Source organism: Schistocerca americana, chromosome 3 (genome assembly GCF_021461395.2).
Source record: "Schistocerca americana isolate TAMUIC-IGC-003095 chromosome 3, iqSchAmer2.1, whole genome shotgun sequence".
Taxonomy (NCBI): Eukaryota; Metazoa; Arthropoda; class Insecta; order Orthoptera; family Acrididae; genus Schistocerca; species Schistocerca americana.
The window spans coordinates 374,514,473-374,536,006 of NC_060121.1; the positions used below are offsets into that span (position 1 = coordinate 374,514,473).

The window sequence follows — 21,534 nt, forward strand, 5'->3', positions numbered from 1 at the left end:
GTGGCATGTGTCGTCTTGTCATTTAGTTCTAAGTATTTTCAAATGCTTAACTACTAAATAACACTTTTTCAAAATTAATAAGCAAACATATTAATAGTATTAATAGTAAACTTTCAGTGTTGGGGTCCACAAATTTAAATTATATGTAAACTTTTACTCCAGTGCATGGAAATAAACATCCCAGGTTGGATGCGTAGACTAAAACCAGAGGACGGGATGGTCTGATGCAGAGGGGGGAAATCCCCCCCATCCCCCCCTGCAAATCGCACACTGCTCATGGCTCATATCTCTATGACAGAGCTAGATGCAAAACTTGCCCCATACATCCTCCCAGTACCACCACCTACTCCAGTCCAGTAACAAGCATCACCTATCCCATCAAAGGCAGGGACACATGTGAAACCAGTCACGTGATCTACAAGCTAAGCTGCAACCACTATGCTGCATTCTACATGGGCACGACAACCAACAAGTTGTTTGTCCGAATGAATGAATGGCCACCGACAAACTATGGCCAAGAAACAGCTGACCATCTTGTTGCTGAGCCCATCACCCAACACTATGCTCTTCATTTCAGTGACTGCTTCACAGCCTGTGCCATCTGGATCCTTCCCACCAACACCAGCTTTTCTGAATTGCACAGGTGGGAACTCTCCCTGATATATAACATATGTTCTCGTAATCCTGCTAGCCTCAACCTTTGTTAGTCATTGTCCTTTCCCATCTAGCCTCTCCCCGTCCCCATTCCAGCACTACACTGCCTTCTATTCCACCGATACACCCACAGTATTTTTACTTCTCTCCTTTTCCACTACCTCCCCCCACCTCCCTCTAATCTCCCGGCTGCACCTAGCTGCCCTACCCTCTCTCCACCTCGTTCCTCCATGCTCCTACTAGCAGTACTTTACACTCCCCCACCCCTACACTGCTGTCCCTCCCCTTCCCCAACCCAGCCTCCTCTGTACCCCCACAATCAGATTACCTCTCCCATCATTCGCTGCTAATGCAGTCTGGCTTCAGCTGCCAGAGACTGTGGTCGTGTGTGTGTGTGTGTGTGTGTGTGTGTGTGGGGGGGGGGAATGCAAAATATTTAAAAATATAGACTGATTTGATACTTGAGGGGAAGCATAATTTCGTGAGAATATCTCTTAGTTAAAATGACTGTACTTATAACATTTTTTTTTTTAACTTCATAATTTGAAATTAGCGTAGCCTTAAACATATGTAACAAAATGAAGTTAGGAAGTATCTACATCTGTACTCTGGAAACCACCGTGAGGTGCATGGCAGAGGGTATGTCCCATTGTACCGGTTATTAGGGCAGCACGATTGGTCACAGGTTTGTTTAATCGGTTAAACAAACCTGTGACCAATCGTGCTGCCCTTCCCTGTGTACGTTCAATATCCCCCGTTAGTCCTATCTGGTAGGGGTCCCACACACTTGAGCAAGATTTTAGAACAAGTCATACAAGTGATTTGTAAGGAAACACTTTTGTAGACTGATTGCACTTCCCCAGTGTTTTACCAATAAACCGATGTCTACTACTTACTTTTTACCCACAACTGAAGCCAAGGGGTCATTCCATTTCGTATCCCTATAGTGTGTTACAGTCAGGTCTGTCTATGAGTTGGCTGATTCTAACAGTGACTCATTGATATTATAGCCATAGGACACTATGTCTTTTCATTTTGTGAAGTGCAAAGTCTTACATTTTTGAACATTTGGAGCAAATTGCCAAACTGTGCACCATGCTAACATCTTATCAAGATCTGACTGAATATTTATGTAGCTCATCTCAGATAGTACCACAGTATAGATAACTGTGTCATCTGCAAAAAGCAGATATTGTCTGTAAGGTCATTAATATACAGCATGAACCGCAAGAGCCCCAACATACTACCCTGAGGCACACCCGAAGTTACTTCTCCATCTGATGATGACTCTCCATCAAAGATAACTTGCTTTGTCCTTCCTACCAAAAAGTCCTCAATCCATTCACAAATTTCATTTGATGCCCCATATGGTCATACTTTTGACAATAAGCGTAGGTGCGGTACTGAGTCAAATGCTTTCTGGAAATTGAGAAACACTGCATCTGCCCGATGGCCTCGATTCAGAGCTTTCAGTATGTCGAGTGAGAAAAGTGTGAATTGGTTTTCATATGATTGGTGTTTTCGAAAACCATGCTGGTCAGCATTGAGCAGCTCAGTCTGTTCAAAATATCTCATTATCATATGTTCTAAGATTCTACAACAAATCAATGTCAGGGGTACTGGACGGTAATGTTGTGGATCACTTCTACTACCCTTCTTGTAGACAGGCATGACCAGTGCCTTTCTCAAAGAACTGGGCACGGGTTTTTGTTTGAGGGATCTACAATACATTATTGTGAGAAGAGGGGCTGAGTCAGCCACAAGTTCAGTATAGAATCTGACAGGGATTCCACCAGAGCCTGGAGCTTTGTTCAATTTTAATGACGTCAGCTGTTTTTCTGCACCGCTGGCACTAATACTTATTTCATTCATCTTTTCAGTGATATTAGGATTAAAGTGGGGCAGTTCTCCTGGGTTTTCCTTTGTAAAGCAACATTTGAAAACTAAGTTCAGCATTTCAGCTTTTTGTGTGCTATCCTCGATTTCATCTCCTGTCTCATTTGGTATGGCCTGGACACTAACTTTGGTGCTATTAACAGCCTTTATCTATGACCATAATTTCTTTGGATTTTGTGAAATGTTATTTGACAATATTCTGCTATGTTGGTAATTGAAGGAATCACGCATTGCTCTGTTGAAAGCAAATGTGTTTCATTCAGCATCTGTCTGTCAATAGCCCTATGCTTTCTTTAAGCTATTATGCAGTAATCTGTATTTCTTTACAATGACTGTATACCATGGAGGTTCCCTCCCATTGTGAACTGTTCTACTGGGTACAGATCTATCCAGTGCATGGTCAACTATTCTTTTAAATTTTAGCCAGAGTTCCTGTACATGCTCCTGACCCATGCTGAAAGTGTTAAGTTCCTCATTGAGATATGACATTACTGATTTTTTATCTAGTTTAATGAACATACATATCTTTCCACTTGTTTCAGTTGTTCTTTGTATTTTGATAATCATTGTTGGCACAACCACATCATGATCACAGATGCCAGTTACGATGTGGACATCCTCAGAGAGGTCAGGTCTATTTGTTGCTATTAGATCCAATATATTTCCATCGTGAGTGGGGTTCCTAACTGTCTGTTCTAGGTAGTTTTCAGAGAAGGTTTTTAGTAAAGTTTCACAGGATGTCTTACCACACACATCACTGACAAAACTGTAATTTTCCAAATTAATTGCTGGGTGATTAAAGTCACCACCAGTGATTACAGTATGATTGGGAAACTTATGTACAAGTGAACTGAGGTTTTCTTTGAAGTTTTCAGTTACATCAGGAGATGAGTCTGATGGGTGACCCAGAGATCCAATTATTATTTAATGCCCACCCCTGGTACTGTGTCTTGCCCAAACAATCTCACATGCAGCTTCAATTTCTGTCTTGGTGGATTTGAGTTTTTTGTTTACTGTGACAAATACAGCAGCTCCATTTCCCGCTTGCTATACTTTCGATATATGCTTAAATTTTCCCCAGAAATGTCACTGCTATCAATTTCAGGTTTCAACCAGCTTCCTGTACCTAGTATTATTTGAGTATTCACTACTTTTCATGAACGCTTCAAACTATGGCACTTTGTTGTAAATGCTTTGGCAGTTTACCATTAGTATTTTGATACCCTCACCTGTTGGAGCCATTTCCTTCAATCTTACACTGTTACTTTTGGGTTTCCTATAGCTTTCATTATCTGGATTGGATGGCGAGTCACCTAATCTAAAAAGCACTTGTGTGCACCCCACACACAGTCAGCTATCTGGCTAGAAAATGTTCTACAAATATTTTTCACATAAAACAACAGTCTTTCTAGATGCAGAAACAGTGCATTAAAAAGAATTACATGTTGGCTGTGCAAACCCAAACACAAACATAATCATGGTGATGGTTTGTAATAAACAATTTACACCAATTACATATGTTATACAGAAAACCTATAAAAATTAAAACTTTTGAACAAAATTATTGCTAAGAGTGAGATAACACATTATTTTGGAAAATGTGTCTTTATTACTGACAATTTCCCTCTTAAACCCCTGCAGCAATTAAACGGAGTACATATACAGTAGGGCATGGCCACATGCTTCAAAATCTACCACAGTTGCTTTGCTGTATAAAACTAAATGGTGTGTGAGCAATAAGCCAAAGGGATGCTTTGTGGATGGGCAAAAGGTGTACTACTGTGCTGATTAGGTTATACAGATTGGAATGGGGGTGGTGGTATCCTTTGGGAACTATGGATAGGCTCCATGGAGAACTGTTTTGCACCTCAAACATTTTTTACAGCTATACAAAGTTGTTTTGTTTGAATCTGCTCACAGCAACGAAGTACTTCAGATTTAAAGAATTCTGTACACAAAGTGACTGTTGTATCTATTTTCTGTTGAACAAGGGTCAGTATATAAATTGTAATATGTTTTCATCACCATAATCTTTTCAGTGATGCGCTACATAGCATATCCTTTTCTTAGCTCTGATAGGTTTTGCTTCTCTGTACACAAATAAGCTAACAAATGGGGATAAAATCTGGAATTCCTGTGGAAAAGAGCTTGCACTAACTAGTTATTGAAACTGGAACACCGGATTACAATTCACTAGCTATTTTCCATTGGCAATTTGTCATTACTATTGTTCCAGTTCAGCATGTTGTTGTTAAAAACTTTTCTTTATTGCTGAAATGATTAAAATTACATGAATGTAGCCTTTGCTTGACGAGAATCACGAACAGTTCTGCGAGTTAGAGAAAGTTTAATCAAAGATGCTTAATATCATCAAGAAACCGAAGACGAATGATAATTACTGAATAAAACATTACTGTGGTAATGGTATTAATGAAGTGATTTTTTAAATAAGATGTTATCAGCCTCTGGAATGTTTTAATAATTTGTGGAGTATGTTATTGAAATAAAAAGTTTAGAGAAAAACTGCTTAAAGCGTAACTTCATACCTCTGTCTCTACAAGTTGAGATATTTGTGATATAAAAAGTACAATCGTGGTAACAGTGTATGCATTAAACATTGATGGGACAACATTGAAATATGTGGTAGACGTAGCTCACCGGTATTTCTTAACTAGGCCTGCAACAGTCCATGTGGCAGAGGTCTTGAATGTAATGGTCTGACTGCATGTTCTGTGCAGTTGACACACTCTTTCATTGTGGGGAAGAAACTTTGCACAATGAGCATATCTGTTTGAATTTAGTTTGGCCAAGTCCTTGGCAGTTTGGAGAATGGCAGCAAGAGTGCAAGGCTGGCTGACAGATGAATGCTGATTCATGTCACAAATGCAGAAATGATTTCAGCAGGGAGAAAACATTTGTATTCAGTGTGGGCAAGTTCAGTGAGGTGTTAGCAGCCCTGCAGCAGCAGCTTCATTCTCTTGCCCTCTGTCTAATCAGAACATTACCTGCCACAGCTAAAGATTTCACACATGCCTCTGGGTCATGCTGTTCTGTTCACATGTAATTTGCTGTTGGGGCAAGTGACTGATTCTTACAATCTGTTCACCTCTATCACTCCTGGGCTATGCTAGAATCTTCCCAATATATTGACTAAAAACACTGTGCTTGCTTTTTGGCATCACATTATTTTGTATACTTGGGGTCCTGTGATAATTGCAGTCTATAGCCGTGACTACTCGCTGTGGTGTGTTTGCCCTTATTGTGATGATTATGGACCTTGGCTCCAGCATATTACTGATAATGCCTGAATACATTCAGCTTGTATGCTGTGTGAGGAACTGCAACATGAGATGACCACCCACCATAGTTGCCAGCTCATTCCCAGCAATTAAAATCTAATGCCATGTGCATAGGACACTATAGACTGAAGGATGGGCGTACTGCAAACTGTTGGTGAACTCAAGATTAAGTAATGGGTAGTACTACCCCAAATCATGCTGGACTTCTGATCCACAGTACAGGGAGCTATCTCACATCTTGTATTGTCATGCAGGAGTATTCAACCCTGTATTATATACGCCAGCATTGGAGATCAGTCACACACTATAAATGCAAGCCATAACCCACTGATGACTTACCTGTAATCCTGTATCTATATCTGTGTCCCATGTGACACTGCGTTGTCATGTCACATTTTAGTGCACACATTATTGCTATGCCTCATATAATTTTGTGGATTTTGAAGAAATTTTAAGTTACTAACAACAGTGTAACATAGCAGATTTCTAAAGCAATATTCACAAGGAAATAGTGAGAACCTTTCTTTTTGTGAAGTTACAGAAAAAAAATTTAAAAAGGTACTGGAATGTGTACATCTAAATTGTGAAAGAATACAGTATTGTTGTGTTGAGTTTAGCTATTGGCTTTGAGACGGCAATGGATGTTAACTTTGGAACAGTGGGAATCTAGAAGATACTTGTTAGTTCTTTTCTTTTCTGTGGATTTGTCATAGATGGTACAGGGTTGGAACTGGTTGTTTACTACTTCTCTACTCAGTTCAAGCTAATGTTGGATAGCTGACTGTCAGAATCTTCCAGATGTTTAGATTTGTGGATGATTATTAATGTGAAAAATGAAAATCTAAGACTTTATTAATTGAGAGGAAATTACAGGTTGGCTACTTGTCTGGAAACCCTGGAAGCTTGCCAGGCAAATTGAATTTGGTGGAGAAGTAACAGAATTCTGAAAACCTTGTGGAATTTTGAGAGACTTTAAGAGGAGCTGAACTGTTTCTGACTCTCTTTAGGATTAGACTTCCAGACAAATTTACAGTCTTTGACAAAGAGCTGTGTGCAATCCTGAAGATTCTGGAGCAGATGATGTGTAGTCGACTGAATAACTTTGTCTGCTGTGATTCCTTATAAACCCTACAGACCATTCAGTGAATGTGCCTGGCAGACAAAGTGGTTCATAACAAAAGATACACTTCACACACTATGTTGTCTTCTGAGGAAGGAAGTATCATTCTGCTGGGTACCAGGCCCTGTGTGCGTTAAGGGAAATGAACAGCCTGACAAGCACCTCCTCCAGTGGGTGAAACTGCTAGTGCATGGTGTTAGTTGTATATTGTGGTTAGTATGCAACGTTTTACTTTCCTTTCTGGGTACTGCAAAATTTTTTTTTTTTTTTTTTAAAAAATCAGGCAGTCTAGTTAAAATGAGGAAGAGGAGGACGGGGATATCCTATCAGAACTTCAACCATGAAGAAAGTTGAGTCTTCCAAAATCAACAGATCCTTGTGCACTGATTGTACCGGGTATTTTCACTAGCTGTCTACTAACTTTCAAGTTCTCCTTCTGTTACCTTGTGTAAGGGACTGTCGAATGAAATGAGATAGTTGGAAAAAGTAAGTAAACTGTTTATTATTTAAAAAATAGTCACCTTAACTGTTAATACATTTAACCCACTGCGAGACAAGACGGTCTGTGCTTTCATGAAAAAATGTTTGCAGTTGCCTATGGAACTGTGATTGTACCCAGACTTGCACCTCCTTGTCCAGAGCAAATCAACAGCCAGGAATGTCTTTCTTCAGTGTGCAAAAAATATGGAAATCAGATGGGGAGAGATCGGGATTGTATTGGGGTTGTGTAAGGGCTTCCCATCGAAACTGTTACATAAATTAATACTTGTTCCATAGATCATGAATACAAAATTTCGTAATGATGTGGAATGTGTCACTTTAACGTAAGTTTTCTTTACACAAAATAATTTTATTTATTTATTTATTTATTTTTTTTCAGTTTCTACTTCATATCTATCTGTTTACTTAAAATTTTCCATCTGTTTCATTTTCATGTAACTACCTCTTACACAAATCTGCATATGCTAGAATACGTGGAATGATAGTTGTAGTCCATTTGGGTGGAGGTAGTTTGAACTGGGATAGTGGAAGTGACTTTCACCATGGTATGATACTTGTCAGCCTGCTTGTTGCTATTGTAAAGTAAGCTATGCAATCTCTGGACTCCACCTTCTCCCACCAATCTATATGTGTAATCTTTCTTAGCGATATGAGTCACTCTTTAAAAGTAATCATAAACAATATTCAGTTACTCGCCACATGTCAAACTGGTTGAAAGAAACGGTGGGCAACCATTTCCACTAACACCTTACCAGAAATGACTGCTGCTGCACGATCATTAGTATTACATATTTGGACTTGCTTATTGTCTTGCCTTATCCTGGATGTGAAGCAACTGCTAAAAGCTAGAACTGTCTTATTTAATGAGTGAACCCAGCTACTGTTTTTTGAAAGGAAAGAGGGCAGGTCAGTATTTTATGTTCTGTTGTATTGAGGACTGGAGCACTAGCTCATTTGGACATGGATGTGGGAGGGGATTGGCTGTGAACCTCATGAAGAAGCCATTGGGACATTCACCAGAAGTAATTTAGGGAAACCGTAATCAGGGTGGCTGGATGGAAATTTGAACATCGTTCTTTCCCAGAGTCCCTTGTGTCAACCAGTGTGCCACATTTCTCGGTACTGTTCCAGGTAGGCATCTAGTAGGTAGACGGTGTAACTGTCTACTGGATCAAGATTTCTAAGCTGATCAGTAACCTTGATACAGCTATTGCATTAAGAGCCCCATAATTCATTTGTTATTTATTTTTTCCTTCAGGAATTTGAAAGAATAAGAGCATTCCAGTTCCTAGCTGAGATAAAGCAGAGATTCCAGTTAACATATGGCGCAAGGGCAAGCACTGCCCTAGCATATGGAATGAACAATGAGTTCGCACCTGTCTTAGCAAATGAGATGGTAAGATTTATTATATTGTTAAGAATCAGTTTTTTAGCCACAGTTTATGCATCCAAAGCTGACTGGTAGTTCCTAGTACTGAATTACTAATCAACTTAATTGTAGCAGATGATTGTGTTACACAGCAATAATAACTGTAATATGTGAGAAACATATACATTAGAAAATGCCTTAAAATGTTGTGTAACAAAATGTGGCAGTAGAACCAATAAAATTATTAGTTATTCCATCTGTAGTGTTTCCTTTTCTTATCGTACAATTCAACAGTCATTGTTGAAGTTTTCATGGTTTTAGTATTATTTTGTACTTACGTAAAGATAATCTTTATTTCAGAGACATTATTCAGAATCGAAGGAGATCGATACTATGTCTAGAGTCCGTGGTGATTTAAATGATCTGAAAGATATTATGGTAAAAAATATAGGTAAGTGCATATTAAATGATTATTATATATAGAGGGAAACATTCCACGTGGGAAAAATATATCTAAAAACAAAGATGATGTGTCTTACCAAACGAAAGTGCTGGCAGGTCGATAGACACATATGTATGTGCGGATGGATATGTGTGTGTGTGTGCGCGTGCGAGTGTATACCTGTCCTTTTTTCCCCCTAAGGTAAGTCTTTCCGCTCCTGGGATTGGAATGACTCCTTACCCTCTCCCTTAAAACCCACATCCTTTCGTCTTTCCCTCTCCTTCCCTCTTTCCTGAGGAAGCAACCGTTGGTTGCGAAAGCTTGAATTTTGTGTGTGTTTGTGTGTCTATCGACCTGCCAGCACTTTCGTTTGGTAAGTCACATCATCTTTGTTTTTAGATATATTAAATGATATATACACTGAATAGCATTTGAGGATCTTATATTATCAGATGTCACAGTTATTTACTATTTTTAAGCTTATTCTTTCATGTGGTTGCTTATCAAGCAATGTGTTATTCATAGTGATGCAGTGACAGCTGGTTATCCTGTGTATGACTAAGGATATCTTTGTCTTGCTAACAGTATTTCATGGGTTGTCCTTGTTCGTGCTGTGTGTAATTTCTGATTAAGTATCAGTTGGTTGGCACTGCTTGTGAGATGGGCTCACTGAGGTGTCTGTTTTGGGATATTGACGACAAAATTTTCGTCCTCTTTATCACCAGTTTAATCATTTGTGCTGCATTTGCAGCATACCTGAACTTTCAGTGTGAAGCAGTACATTGGGTTTTTTGGCATGGCTGGGTCAAAGTGTCACTTGTATACGTTGGAGATAAAAAAACAATAGAAACAATAAACAGTGTATTTGTGATCTGTACTTACTTGTTTGTAAATTATAGCTGTCATTGGCCAGGTGATAATCCCCACCTTGACAAACGTACAAATCATTATTGGAGTAAAAAGAATATGTAAATATACTTACTGTGATAGGTCAGTTGGGAAAGAATAATAGAGAAATTCAGTTGTAGAGAAGACTAGGAGATATAGCACCATTGTTAATATTGAATAAGGGTGTTACACACTAGAATGGTAAAGTTTGGGTTTTTAAATTTATGTATCCCCCCCCATGCTTTGGCGGGGGCTTGCCATGCTTTGGCGGGCTTGTGCTTGGCTTCCATGGGGCCATAGCCTTTGCAGCATTTTTTCCCTTCCATGCTGCATGCCTATCCTCTTGATATTCTTTTTCCCCTCCGTTGGGGAACATGTCTCGGATGTTTTTTGAAATGTTCTGCATTTTTAGTAGGCAATATCAGAAGTCTCTTCACTGCTTTTTTCTTTGTTTCTTTCTTTGTTCCTCTTCTCTTATCTTTCCTCTGCTTCAGCATTTGAGGCTCCTCTTTCTTCTTCCTCCCTGTGCTCTCCTGAAGAATGGCCCATGCATCTGACGCATAAAGGGTGACTAAAGTGCGCGTCATTTATGTTGGCGGCCGAGTTAAGGTTCGTTCTGTGCATCTGACGTCACAAAACACAGTCAGCCAATGAACAGAGAACGGCGTTGCCAGATCTCGACTGCAGTGCAGAGCACAGACGAGTGTCTCCAGTTTTAGAAACGTTCAGTCATAAATAAAGTAATGGAACAGAAGCAATGTCTTGATAGCAGACTTTCTTTTATAGAAAGTTTGGAAAAAGCATTCTTTATACCAATTGCTTCATATTCTATTAATTAATTAAACCAAACAAGCAGTAAGACTCCTAATTCAGGCGATAGCAAGGAAAGGTGTTTGTATCAATCTCACGAACCGCTTTTTTGCAATAAAGAACAGCGGTAATTGTTTATTTCCTATTGGTAATTGTTTATTTCCTATTGTACTTAGACGAAGCATGAGTAATCCATAGTCATACCAATAGTGTTTGTCAGTATTTTCCGTCACATGTTAGAGTCCTCATGGAGTTATTTCACCAGGCGAGCTGCGTTAGCATAACGGTTAAGCTGTTGGCCTACTAAGCGAAAGGTTATGAGTTCAAACCTTGTGCGGTGCATAATATTTTCTTTATTTAAAAACAATATCGAAGTGTCTTACTTTATGAATTTTATTCGTTTGAATGCAGTTTTTTGAAATTTCTAGTGCTTTGTCTCTTCATTAATCCTTTCACTGCTGCAGACACGTGCTCCCCGCATTCCACGCTGTGCGCGGTTTTGTCATCACTGCAATGCTTACCTGTGCAGACACATGGTGTTCCCACTGCTTTGACACACCTATCATTCGATTTCACAAAAACTATTTGGCCCAAAAATTTGATTTTTACACATCTTCTTGACTGATACCTTCCCCCCATAAATGATTAAATTTTGTTTTGATGTTCAACACAGTTAATTGTGCAGCAATAATTGTAGTAAACCATTGCACAAAATTTTGAAGAGCTTGCAGAGGTAAAAGTCCATAGCGTATACTTTCCGTATGGTCGATTTTAGTTGCCACAATGTTGAGAATGAAATATGGACAAGATACCTAAATTTCATATAAAATTTAAAGTATAACAATATCTCATTTAATTTAAGTACCACATAGGTGTCGTATGTAATATTGAGAAATATTCCATCTTTCGCGACTGTAATAAATGTTTTATTTACACCGGGCGCTTTTGGCTTTATTTTAAAGCACTGGCCACAAGCAGGAATGAGTACAGTGCAGCCAGCACCTGAAAAGGATGTGTCATTCAATTGTGTGCCATGGAGAAGCTGTGGTGAAAGAAAGGGAAGCATGCAAGGCCTTGTCTGTGGCACATCATGAAGAAGCTAATCGGCAGCCTGCCACACCCAGTCACTATTGAAATAATGCCACAGATGGCGCACCACAGTGGAGCACAGCACTGCCACACAGATTCAGAGAGAGCTCTTTATGACAAACAGATGGCTATGACAATGATATCAAGCTGCATGATACCCGCGACTAACGTAACTTAATGTGACACGATCTGTCACAGATAGCAAGCAGTCTGCTACTGCCCTTACTACCCATCCAGATTACTGCTAATTTTTTTTATCCTGTGACACTTGCCATAGCTCTTTTCTTCCTCTGCCGGTAAACCTGCTAATCTTCAATCATTGTCATCTCTTTCACATCCCCTGATGGACCTGTATTGGTGGGTAATCATATCCAGTCATATGGGGAAGATTGATCTCACATCCTGTAGTAACTAGGTTCAAAAACTAACAAATTCAGAGGTAACTGTAGATCTTTTGTGATGATCATCATGATAGTGTGGGCATGAAGGTGATCCACCATTAAAAATGAACTCTTCAGATAAATTAAATACCTTCAGTGTTATCCAAGTATTTCAAACAGTCTTGTATTTTAATCTACGCAATCCTCTGCTGTCTTCACCATTTCATCTCTCAATTACCCATTTGTTTTCTGTTGTATTCTTTTCCTCTGTCTTGGACCAACATTTCCTAGTGCTTGATCTGAAACTTTCAACAACCTGTAGTTCTTTGAAACTGTCTGCTTACCAATTCCTTAATATTGTATATATTTCTAATTCTCGAGTTGTAATCTGCAGTTCATAACCAATAATGGGAATCAAAAAATTCACAATGAAAAGTTCTAAATAATAAGGTTAACAATATAAAGAAAGAAAAGAAGAGGAAGTATTACATTGTTGTTCAGATGATATTAAAATGCTTCTAAGAGAGGGGCCTTTTTTAGCAAGTATTGATAATGATGGTGCAAAGGCCTGATATGAGGATGGAAATTTTAAAGAAAATTGGTAATCAAAATTTTGAACGAGATTGCAGTGTTAAATTTGCTTTCTAAGTTCATAAAAGAATGATAATGCAACAGTGTGTTGGTGATAGCTCTAACCATTAGATCCAGAACTAAAGGGTAGACTTTCAATGACTACCGTATGTCAAAAAGTAAAGACAGTAAGAGCAAGCAAAACAGATTAATTATGGGACTGACTGGAAAATTAATTAACAATTGTACAGAAATACAGATAGCAAAATGACTATATTGAATGAGACTTCATCAAGAATTCAGAAGTATTTTCAGTAACATAAACTGTGTCCACAGGCCTGGTGGACACATCAGTACTTACCAACCGCCATGTCATCATTGGACGTGATGTGGAGGGGTGTGCAGTCAACACACCACTCCTCCCAGCCATTGTCAGTTTTCGTGACCTGGAACTGCTGCTTCTCAATCAAGTAGCTCCTGAGTTGGCTTCATGACACTGAGTACACCCTGTTCCAGTCCTCTTACTAAGGAAAAATCCTCAGTAGTACTGGGAATCAAATAAAAGTCCTCTGTGTGGCAGTCAGCTGCACTGACCACTCACGTGTGGAGACAAAGTGTTTTAAGAGTTACTGTGTGTTGTTACTATTAATCCCGATGACGATAAAAGTTCACTGCCCTCATTAGTAGGTGTGTTCTGTGACTTTCATGTTTCTTCCTGGCTTCTAGCTTTGTATCAGAACAACTGTTGGAAGTTTTTGTGAGAAGTCTGACTCGATGGGTGGTTGGATGAGAAGTACTGGTCTTATTTTCTAACCAGTAAGATAATTAATGTAAAAATTAAATTGTTAGTTACCCCTCTTCTTTATTTGTCTTTTACATTTGAGTGATCTATTCTTGGTTTAAAATATTCAGCAGTGTTCCTGGACTTGATTTTCATTGGGAACCTTAGCTCATGCATTTGAGAAATCCTAGTAAAAGCTTTTTCGTAAAACTGCTAAGCCTTAAGTCACTTGGTCGTAATCCATAGGATGCCCAAAGGTCCTGCATGTAATAAAATGACATGTCTTAATAGGTATAATTGCATTTCTGATAGCTTCATGTGAATTTTTTTTCTTTTCTTTGCGTGAAGGTTGGTGAACTCTTCTCTTTACCCGGAGTGTCAGCTTGTAGTATGGTTGCAACTTTATCAGCCCCACAGTCTCCAGTTCTGACTTTTGAGCATTGGGGTCTTAAAATAAGTGTATGGAGTGGGCTATTTTGGGGCAGGCCTTTATTTTTTTACTAGGCATAGACCATATCAATTCAGGCAGGCTAGGAAAAAATCTTACATTCATTGTCTCAGATGTTATTGAATTTAGCATATGTTAAAATGAAGAAATACATATCTTTTTCTTTCCTCCAAAAAAATTTCCGCTCAGAGATACAGCCCTCCAAAAATGACACTGCGCATACCATTTTGAAGATGCGAATTTTGGAAAAAAAATTTAAAGTCTTTTGGAACAGTCCTAGATATTTTGTTGGTTTTTTTATTTGAAAGATAATTGCTTTATGATTACAGGGAAGTCTTCCATTTGGACTGATCTGTCAAAGTTTTTTTACTATAGTATTCTGAACTTTTTTATAATTTATGGAAAAAATTTCTTTCAAAAATGCCAGTCCATAATTTTTTTTCTGTTGATTAGCACCATATAGTTCTACATTCCTTGAAAACAAGAGCTTTCACTTTTAGGTTGAGCAGGTTTTATAAACAATTGAATTTTTTGCCATGCATAAAACCTGTTTTATTACCACATTATCAAATATCAGGCTTAAAAAAAATCAAAATTTTAGTTTTGAAAGTTGAGTAAGAGACTCATTTTTCAAGCATTTTAAATGGTTCAGATGGCTCTGAGCACTATGGGACTTAACATCTGTGGTCATCAGTCTGCCCGAGGCAGGATTCGAACCTGCGACCGTAGCGGTCACGCGCTTCCAGACTGAAGCGCCTAGAACCGCACGGCCACACCGGCCGGCTTTTAAATGGTTCCAAAATGTTTGTGAAAGGTCCAAAAACTTGAAGGTTTCAATTTATACAACTTCTGTGCACTCTGTTTTGTACTGAAATTAGTCAGTCAATGAACTAAAAACATGTTCCACTGCTTCAGTATCTCCCTTTGATACGGAGTGATGCCTTCCTGTTGAACCAATAAGAACTGGAGCGCTTACAGCCTTCAAAACATCCTGAACAGGAAGTGAGCACTGATGGTGTTGTTGCTGTCCTTCATCTGGAAACCTATATCCAGCAGCTGGTTCATGTGGTAGCATAGAGTTCACTACATTTTCATTTAACTCATAACCGGTGTCTATAATCTATGCAATCCATCAGTCAGTCATACACACGTGCCACAAACATCCCCCTTCTCAGGTTGTGAGTCTGAATATTATCCTGCTGTTTCTGAGGTGTTGGCCAAACAAACAAAATTTCTTCTTTAGTGCTCTTTAAAGTGCGTGCAATATGAGTTAGCCCATCACTTTGAGTCCAAATATGTACCTTCTGGATGCCGTTCACAGTAGTAGCTTGTTTGGACCATTCTTCTTTTTTCTGCTCATGGAATTCTTCAGTATCCTCTTTGCACAAAAGAATAAAGACTGTGGATGTGTAAGATTTCACGACTCTCGTAAAACCCTCAACATTTTGAATTGCAGCTGTATTTGGTCTGGAAAGATTACATTTTGTAGCATGGTGCTTCAGCAGGCCTCCTACACCATCACAAGGCCCTTTCCCGTGACCAGTAGCACTGTATACCCAGTCAGTTGGCACAAGTGACTTACTCAATTCAAACAATTGGTAACGATTTTTAAAATGAATAGGAGCACCATTAGAAATAATGATTATCTTCTCTGCCCCTGTTTGCAGTTGAAGAATTTTGCACATTGGTAGCATAGCTTGTGCTGAGTTATGTCCTGTGTCATCACTTACAACTGCAACACTTGTGGTCTGGTTTTGAAAATATGTCACTCCTGTAAAAATTGAAACCTGGTAATTACTCCAATGATACCCTTGTACTCTTGTGGGAGAATTACAGACCATTTCTCAGCAAAATCACAGTGAAACACTAAACATAGTTCTTCAGCCTGTACGCACCCTTTCACATCTGCAATGTGTTGTTGTTGCAGTTTCTTCAGATGCTGATATGTTACCGTTTCACTGACCATTTAATAAGATCATCAATGAAACTGTCAAAGACAACAGTTTTCTTAATTCGTTTATTTTCCTCCCTTGTCACATATGTAATGTCTACAAAGTTATCTGTGACGTCTTCCAGGCCACGTGTCTAAAGACAGTCCTCCCTTTCCAGCACAGTCACCACATTCTTGAAACAAACAACTCTCTCACTTTGCATCACAGACTACTAATGACTTCACACGCGTAACCAAGGTGTCATATATCACGTGCCCCAGTAGGTTCTTCAAAGTTACCTCACAAACTTTAAAATTTGTGCTGTACACACATAAAGAGACATCTCTAGGTGGGTGTGGAACTATCCACTTAGGTCATACTGCACAAAATTTTGATCTTCCAGTATGTGAAGTTGTATAGTTGCTCTTATAAATTGCAAAAGTTTCTTTAATACTGCGAGTCATATACCTCTTCACTTCACAACTTCTTGACCTTCAACTGTAACAGTTATAGTGTCTTTTTGTTGGCACTCTGGTGAGAACAGTCCCATTTATCTTCCAGATGAAATGACTGCACTATTTGAACTTGAGCTGCTTCTACAGGATGGCTGTAATAGGGATCTGGTCTTCCAGAGACTCCTTTTACAGACCTCCCATTTCTTGATTTGTCTACCATATATTTTGATACTAATGATACGTGGTTCAAAATTATTTCCTTTGAAAATGTCTGTGGAATAATAGTTAAAACTTGCACCTTTTCACTGTAGAATGTACAATATTCAACAGCTGAATTGATATTTGTGAAAAATTCCTGGCAAAAGGTGCAAGAGTGCTTTGGTTCATTTTCTTCTCAAGATGGAATTTCTACTTCGAGGAGTGTTGTCAGTTTTGCTGTAGTGTATTCATCCATAGCTTTAGTGATTTCTCTGCACTTCCTTGATGCATAGAGCTTATGACTTGACTTCACTGACCAGTTTTTTAACAGGACTAACACCTACCTCTGTAGTTGACTGATTCAGGGTGTTTAATTCTTCCTCTGCTGATGCAAAATCTGCATGATCTGCACCATGGAGGCTTCACATTGTTCAGATACTATCATTGTTGTTATGTCAAAACATTTAGAACACAAAATGTTGTCACTGGAAACAACTTCACTTTGAAACAGTCTTCAAATGAGAACACTTATTCTCAACTTGAACAAAGTCTTTTTTTTTTCCTGTCTTATATATCACTCTTTTATGGATATGCAAATAGTCAGCAAAATTCACTCTCCTGTGACCCCAGTCAGAAGACATTTCAAACAGTCCTTTTCACAAAACACATTGCAACTGTGTCAACTGGCAAATTCCTCATGAAAATGCAGAACTCACTGGATGGTCTCAGATTTCTTAGAAGCCTCTTCCCTAAACAAATTAGCACTGAACAACTAAGATATAGAAACCTGCAATGAACAGGCATGGCAAAGAAACTGCAACAAAGTGGAAAAGAAATACCTTCAGCAATGAAAGTGGAAAAGAAATAACTGCAACAAAGAAAGCAGTAAGAAATAACTTCAACAATGACAATAGAAATAAACACTGTAATAAAGAAATTAGTAAGAAACAACTTCATTGAAACTCACATTACCCTTGAAAGTTAAAAAAAAAGGATTTTTTAAAATAAAACCTGTCCAACTTAAAAGTGGAAGCTCTCCTTCACAAAGACTGTAGTACTACATGGTGCTAATCAACAGAAAAAATCTAACTTTACTGGATTGGCATTTTGAAAAAAAAAATTTTTTTCTGTAAATTATAAAAACAAATTCAAAAGGCAACAGTAAAAGAACTTTGACAGATATGTCCAAACGGAGGATACTGTTGTAATCATAAGGCAATAAGGAGGATACTGTTGTAATCATAAGGCAATTATCTTTCAAATAAAAAACTCTAACAAAATATCTAGAACTGTTACAGAGATACAGCATTTTTAAAAAAAATTCTGAAATTCACATCTTCAAAATGGTGTTCACAGTATTATCTTTGGAGGCCTGTATCTCGGGGCAGGAATTTTTTTGGAGAAAACAAAAGTGATATGTATTATGCCATTACATAATTGAACAAATGTTCAATAAAAGTCCTCTCTGCTATGTGTGAGAATACACACGGATCTTAAGATATGAGAAATCTCCAATGATAGCCAAGGAGTTATCTTTCACACAGTGTCTTGGAACAAAGGCAACATGTTTCTGGAAAAAATGTGGCTTGAGGTGTAGTATAGCAAATAATGGTTCATTGTTAGTAAATGCACACCTTACCACTATTGAGAAATACTCCAAGTGAAATGAAATTAAATAGAAAAAAGGATGTTTTGGGTGGCAGGAGGAAAAAAGGAAGAGTGGTAGAGGCATCTGCGTATTTTGGATGATATAACTATATTAAGTTGTAATTGCAACCTGGCATAGACACTCTATTTCAAATGAAAATATTTCTTCACAGAAAATGTTGCACGAAGAGGGGAAAGGCTGGAGCTTCTGGTGAACAAGACTGAAAATCTCAGCGCAAATGTAAGTACCCAGTACTGTTTAGGAGCGTACAGAATTGTTGTTGGATATGTGACCTCACATTCTGATACCTGTATCTTTATTTCCAGTCTGTCACTTTTCGGAAAACTAGCCGAAATCTTGCAAGGTCAATGTTCTGGAAGAATGTCAAACTCTATGTTATTATTGGTGTAGTTATTACGGTGAGTAGTGAGTTTGCAGGCCTTTGGTGTATCCTGCTTTCATTACTGATATTAGTTTATCTGTTAATCATGTGAAATTCCTTATTGCCTTAGAAGAGCCTTTGGTTCTGTGGCAGATTTGGCTTCTTTTGTTTTGGAAGTATAATGTGCGTCTTGGAGGCATATCTGCTAGTTATTTTGATCTACATAAAAAAAGAAAAGGAAAAAACCTTAATTCAGTTAAGAGAATTTGATCTGCCTTACAACATTTAGTGTGTAGATTTCACATGATCATTGTGGTCAAAATACACATTGATTATAACAGATAAGACTCAGTTGTAGTACAGAAAATTATATTGTATCAAATGTACGTTATTCCTCAGAAGTAGTAGTGACACAAAATTTGACAGAAAATGTTGCTGTAAGTATTTGAAATGAATTTGTTGTTTTTATTGTCTTTGATCCAATGACTGGTTTGATGCAACTCTCCATGCTAGTCAAATCCATACAAGATTCTTCACATCTGCCCAACTAGTGCACACACTCTCTCTCTCAGCTCCCTCCCCCTCCCCCTCCCCCCCACCCCCCCCACCCACCTGCCCCCTTTCCATTATGACACTGAGTGATGGTACTTTGATCTTGATGCCTCATTGTCCTATCAACCCATATCTTCTTTTAGTCAAGTTGTGCCTTAAATTTCTTTTCTCCCCAGTGTGATTCAGTAGTTCTTCATTAGTTATCTAATCTACCTGTCTAATCTTAAACATTCTTCTGTAGTACCACATTCCAAAAACTGTCGCCAACAGTTAAATTGTGCTCTGTGCCAAAGTCTACCAGGTGGCTCCCCCTTTCATCACTTTCCCATCATTTTATTTTCTCCTGTTATTTTTCCTTCCCTTCCTTTTCGTATTACCAAATTCCATTCCTCCCATAACATAAATTTTCATCACGCGTAACTACATAACTAATATATTTTATCTCATCATACATTATTTCAGTGTCATAATAATTGCTTTTTCTTATTGTGATAAAATTTAAGTAAATAAAACTTGATTTTTATGTTTTTATTATTTGTTGGTTAATAACACACTATACAGTTACTGTTTCTATATCATAGATTGTGGGAAGACATACCTGGGATTCTCTTGTTTTTGAAATTTACATTTTCTGTTAAAATTTTATGTATAACTGCTAAAATTTTACATTTCATAAATATGAACTTCATTTTGCTAATTGTTTGTCTGCAATTTTCTTTTAGGTTCTGATTTACTTCATCGTATCAATGGCATGTGGTGGTTTGGCATGGCAGAACTGTGTGGGCAGTTAGATGGATCACGTTTGTGAGACAGTCAAACAGGAGATTAAAATACATAATGAAGATGTGGCAAATCATTAAATTCTTGCCATATCAGACTGAAAAGTGAAAGAATGACATGTTGAAGTGTTCCACACTTAAAAGTTTTATAGGTGTTTTCATATCACATTGTATATTAATAGCTTTCTGGTTTCTGCCCGATGAAATCCATTTTGTGACTGTTGTAATATATATATATATATATGTGTGTGTGTGTGTGTCACTATCAGTAGTAAATTCCATATTTGTTGTATGCAGCAAAATTCCAGAGTAAGAGAATGTGTAAAAGTAATTAAATTTTTGAAACTGGTCACTGCTCACAGTATAGATGAAGCCACGAGCAAAATGAAGAAAAGAATATGCTGTGTCAGAAGTGTCCTCTCTAGATTTTTACAGTGCTCCTAAAATGGTCGAGGGAGCAGTGGCAAAAGGCAAGAATCCTTTTCAGTTAGCATGTCAAGTAGAAGCCAGCTGCTATCTTTAGATGAAAGAAAAGAATCATAAAATGTCTTTCAAGCTTTGCTGTCAAAGTGTGTTGTAACATTTAAAATTTAATCTGTGAACTATTTAGATTTGTGTGGCTGCAGATACTAGTAACACTTCATCAACAAACTCTTTGACAAAGTGCAGCATTGTTCTTTCTATGTGGTTTCATCTTTATTTATATAAGTTAATTATTGATGGCAAGAGATCCGGGTTGTGTTGTGCTACGCATACCACATGAACCTGTTTGAAACAGTCTCAGAGAAGTTATCTGTGTTAATAGCTATGGGTAAGATTTGTGTACAGATCACATGTTTTCTGTGGGACATAGGTTTTACCATCTGGTTCTCTGGGAAGAACTAGTTAATTTGGAACAACCAGAAACACTCACAGGTTTCAGTGCTTTCTGTTTCTCACCATGGTTTTATCTGTGAGAGGAATGTTGATGCTTGTTTGTTAACTGTCATGTGTCTTAACAGTGGTCTAAAGAAAAATATTTTATTAGCAGTGATCAGATGTAATATTTGCTTACAACACAGTTTGTCTGTTTTATTATTATAGCAGCTTGTTTTCAATTTTTGTTAGTAAAAGTATGCTTTTAAAAGTTTTTCAGTTGATATGTTTTTCACAAGTGAAAATGAGAGGTCTGCATTAATGATTACATGATAATGTAAAAGAAATTTTAAAGGCATGTTCATTACTTAAGTAGTGAGCATTGCAAAGCACCAGGTAGTTAACGATAGTTTGATACAAGCAAGCAATAGTTCTGGGTTGTATTTTGATGATTGCTCTTGCCACGAGTTCATTTATGGCAAAACAG

General features: G+C 38.0%; 1 protein-coding gene across 3 annotated transcripts in view; it reads left to right on the forward strand.

The window, feature by feature from the left end:
* The window catches only part of LOC124606941 (vesicle-associated membrane protein 7), a 45,832-nt gene extending 24,511 nt beyond the window's left edge, over positions 1-21,321 (forward strand). For all 3 annotated transcript variants that reach the window (XM_047139060.1, XM_047139057.1, XM_047139059.1), the window contains exons 3-7: positions 8,729-8,866; positions 9,200-9,290; positions 18,652-18,719; positions 18,806-18,898; positions 20,136-21,321. In XM_047139060.1, coding sequence (XP_046995016.1) covers positions 8,729-8,866; positions 9,200-9,290; positions 18,652-18,719; positions 18,806-18,898; positions 20,136-20,204 — 459 coding nt within the window. In that variant the 3' untranslated portion in view covers positions 20,205-21,321. The remainder of the gene's footprint in view (positions 1-8,728; positions 8,867-9,199; positions 9,291-18,651; positions 18,720-18,805; positions 18,899-20,135) is intronic.
* The last annotated feature ends 213 nt before the right edge of the window (positions 21,322-21,534 follow it).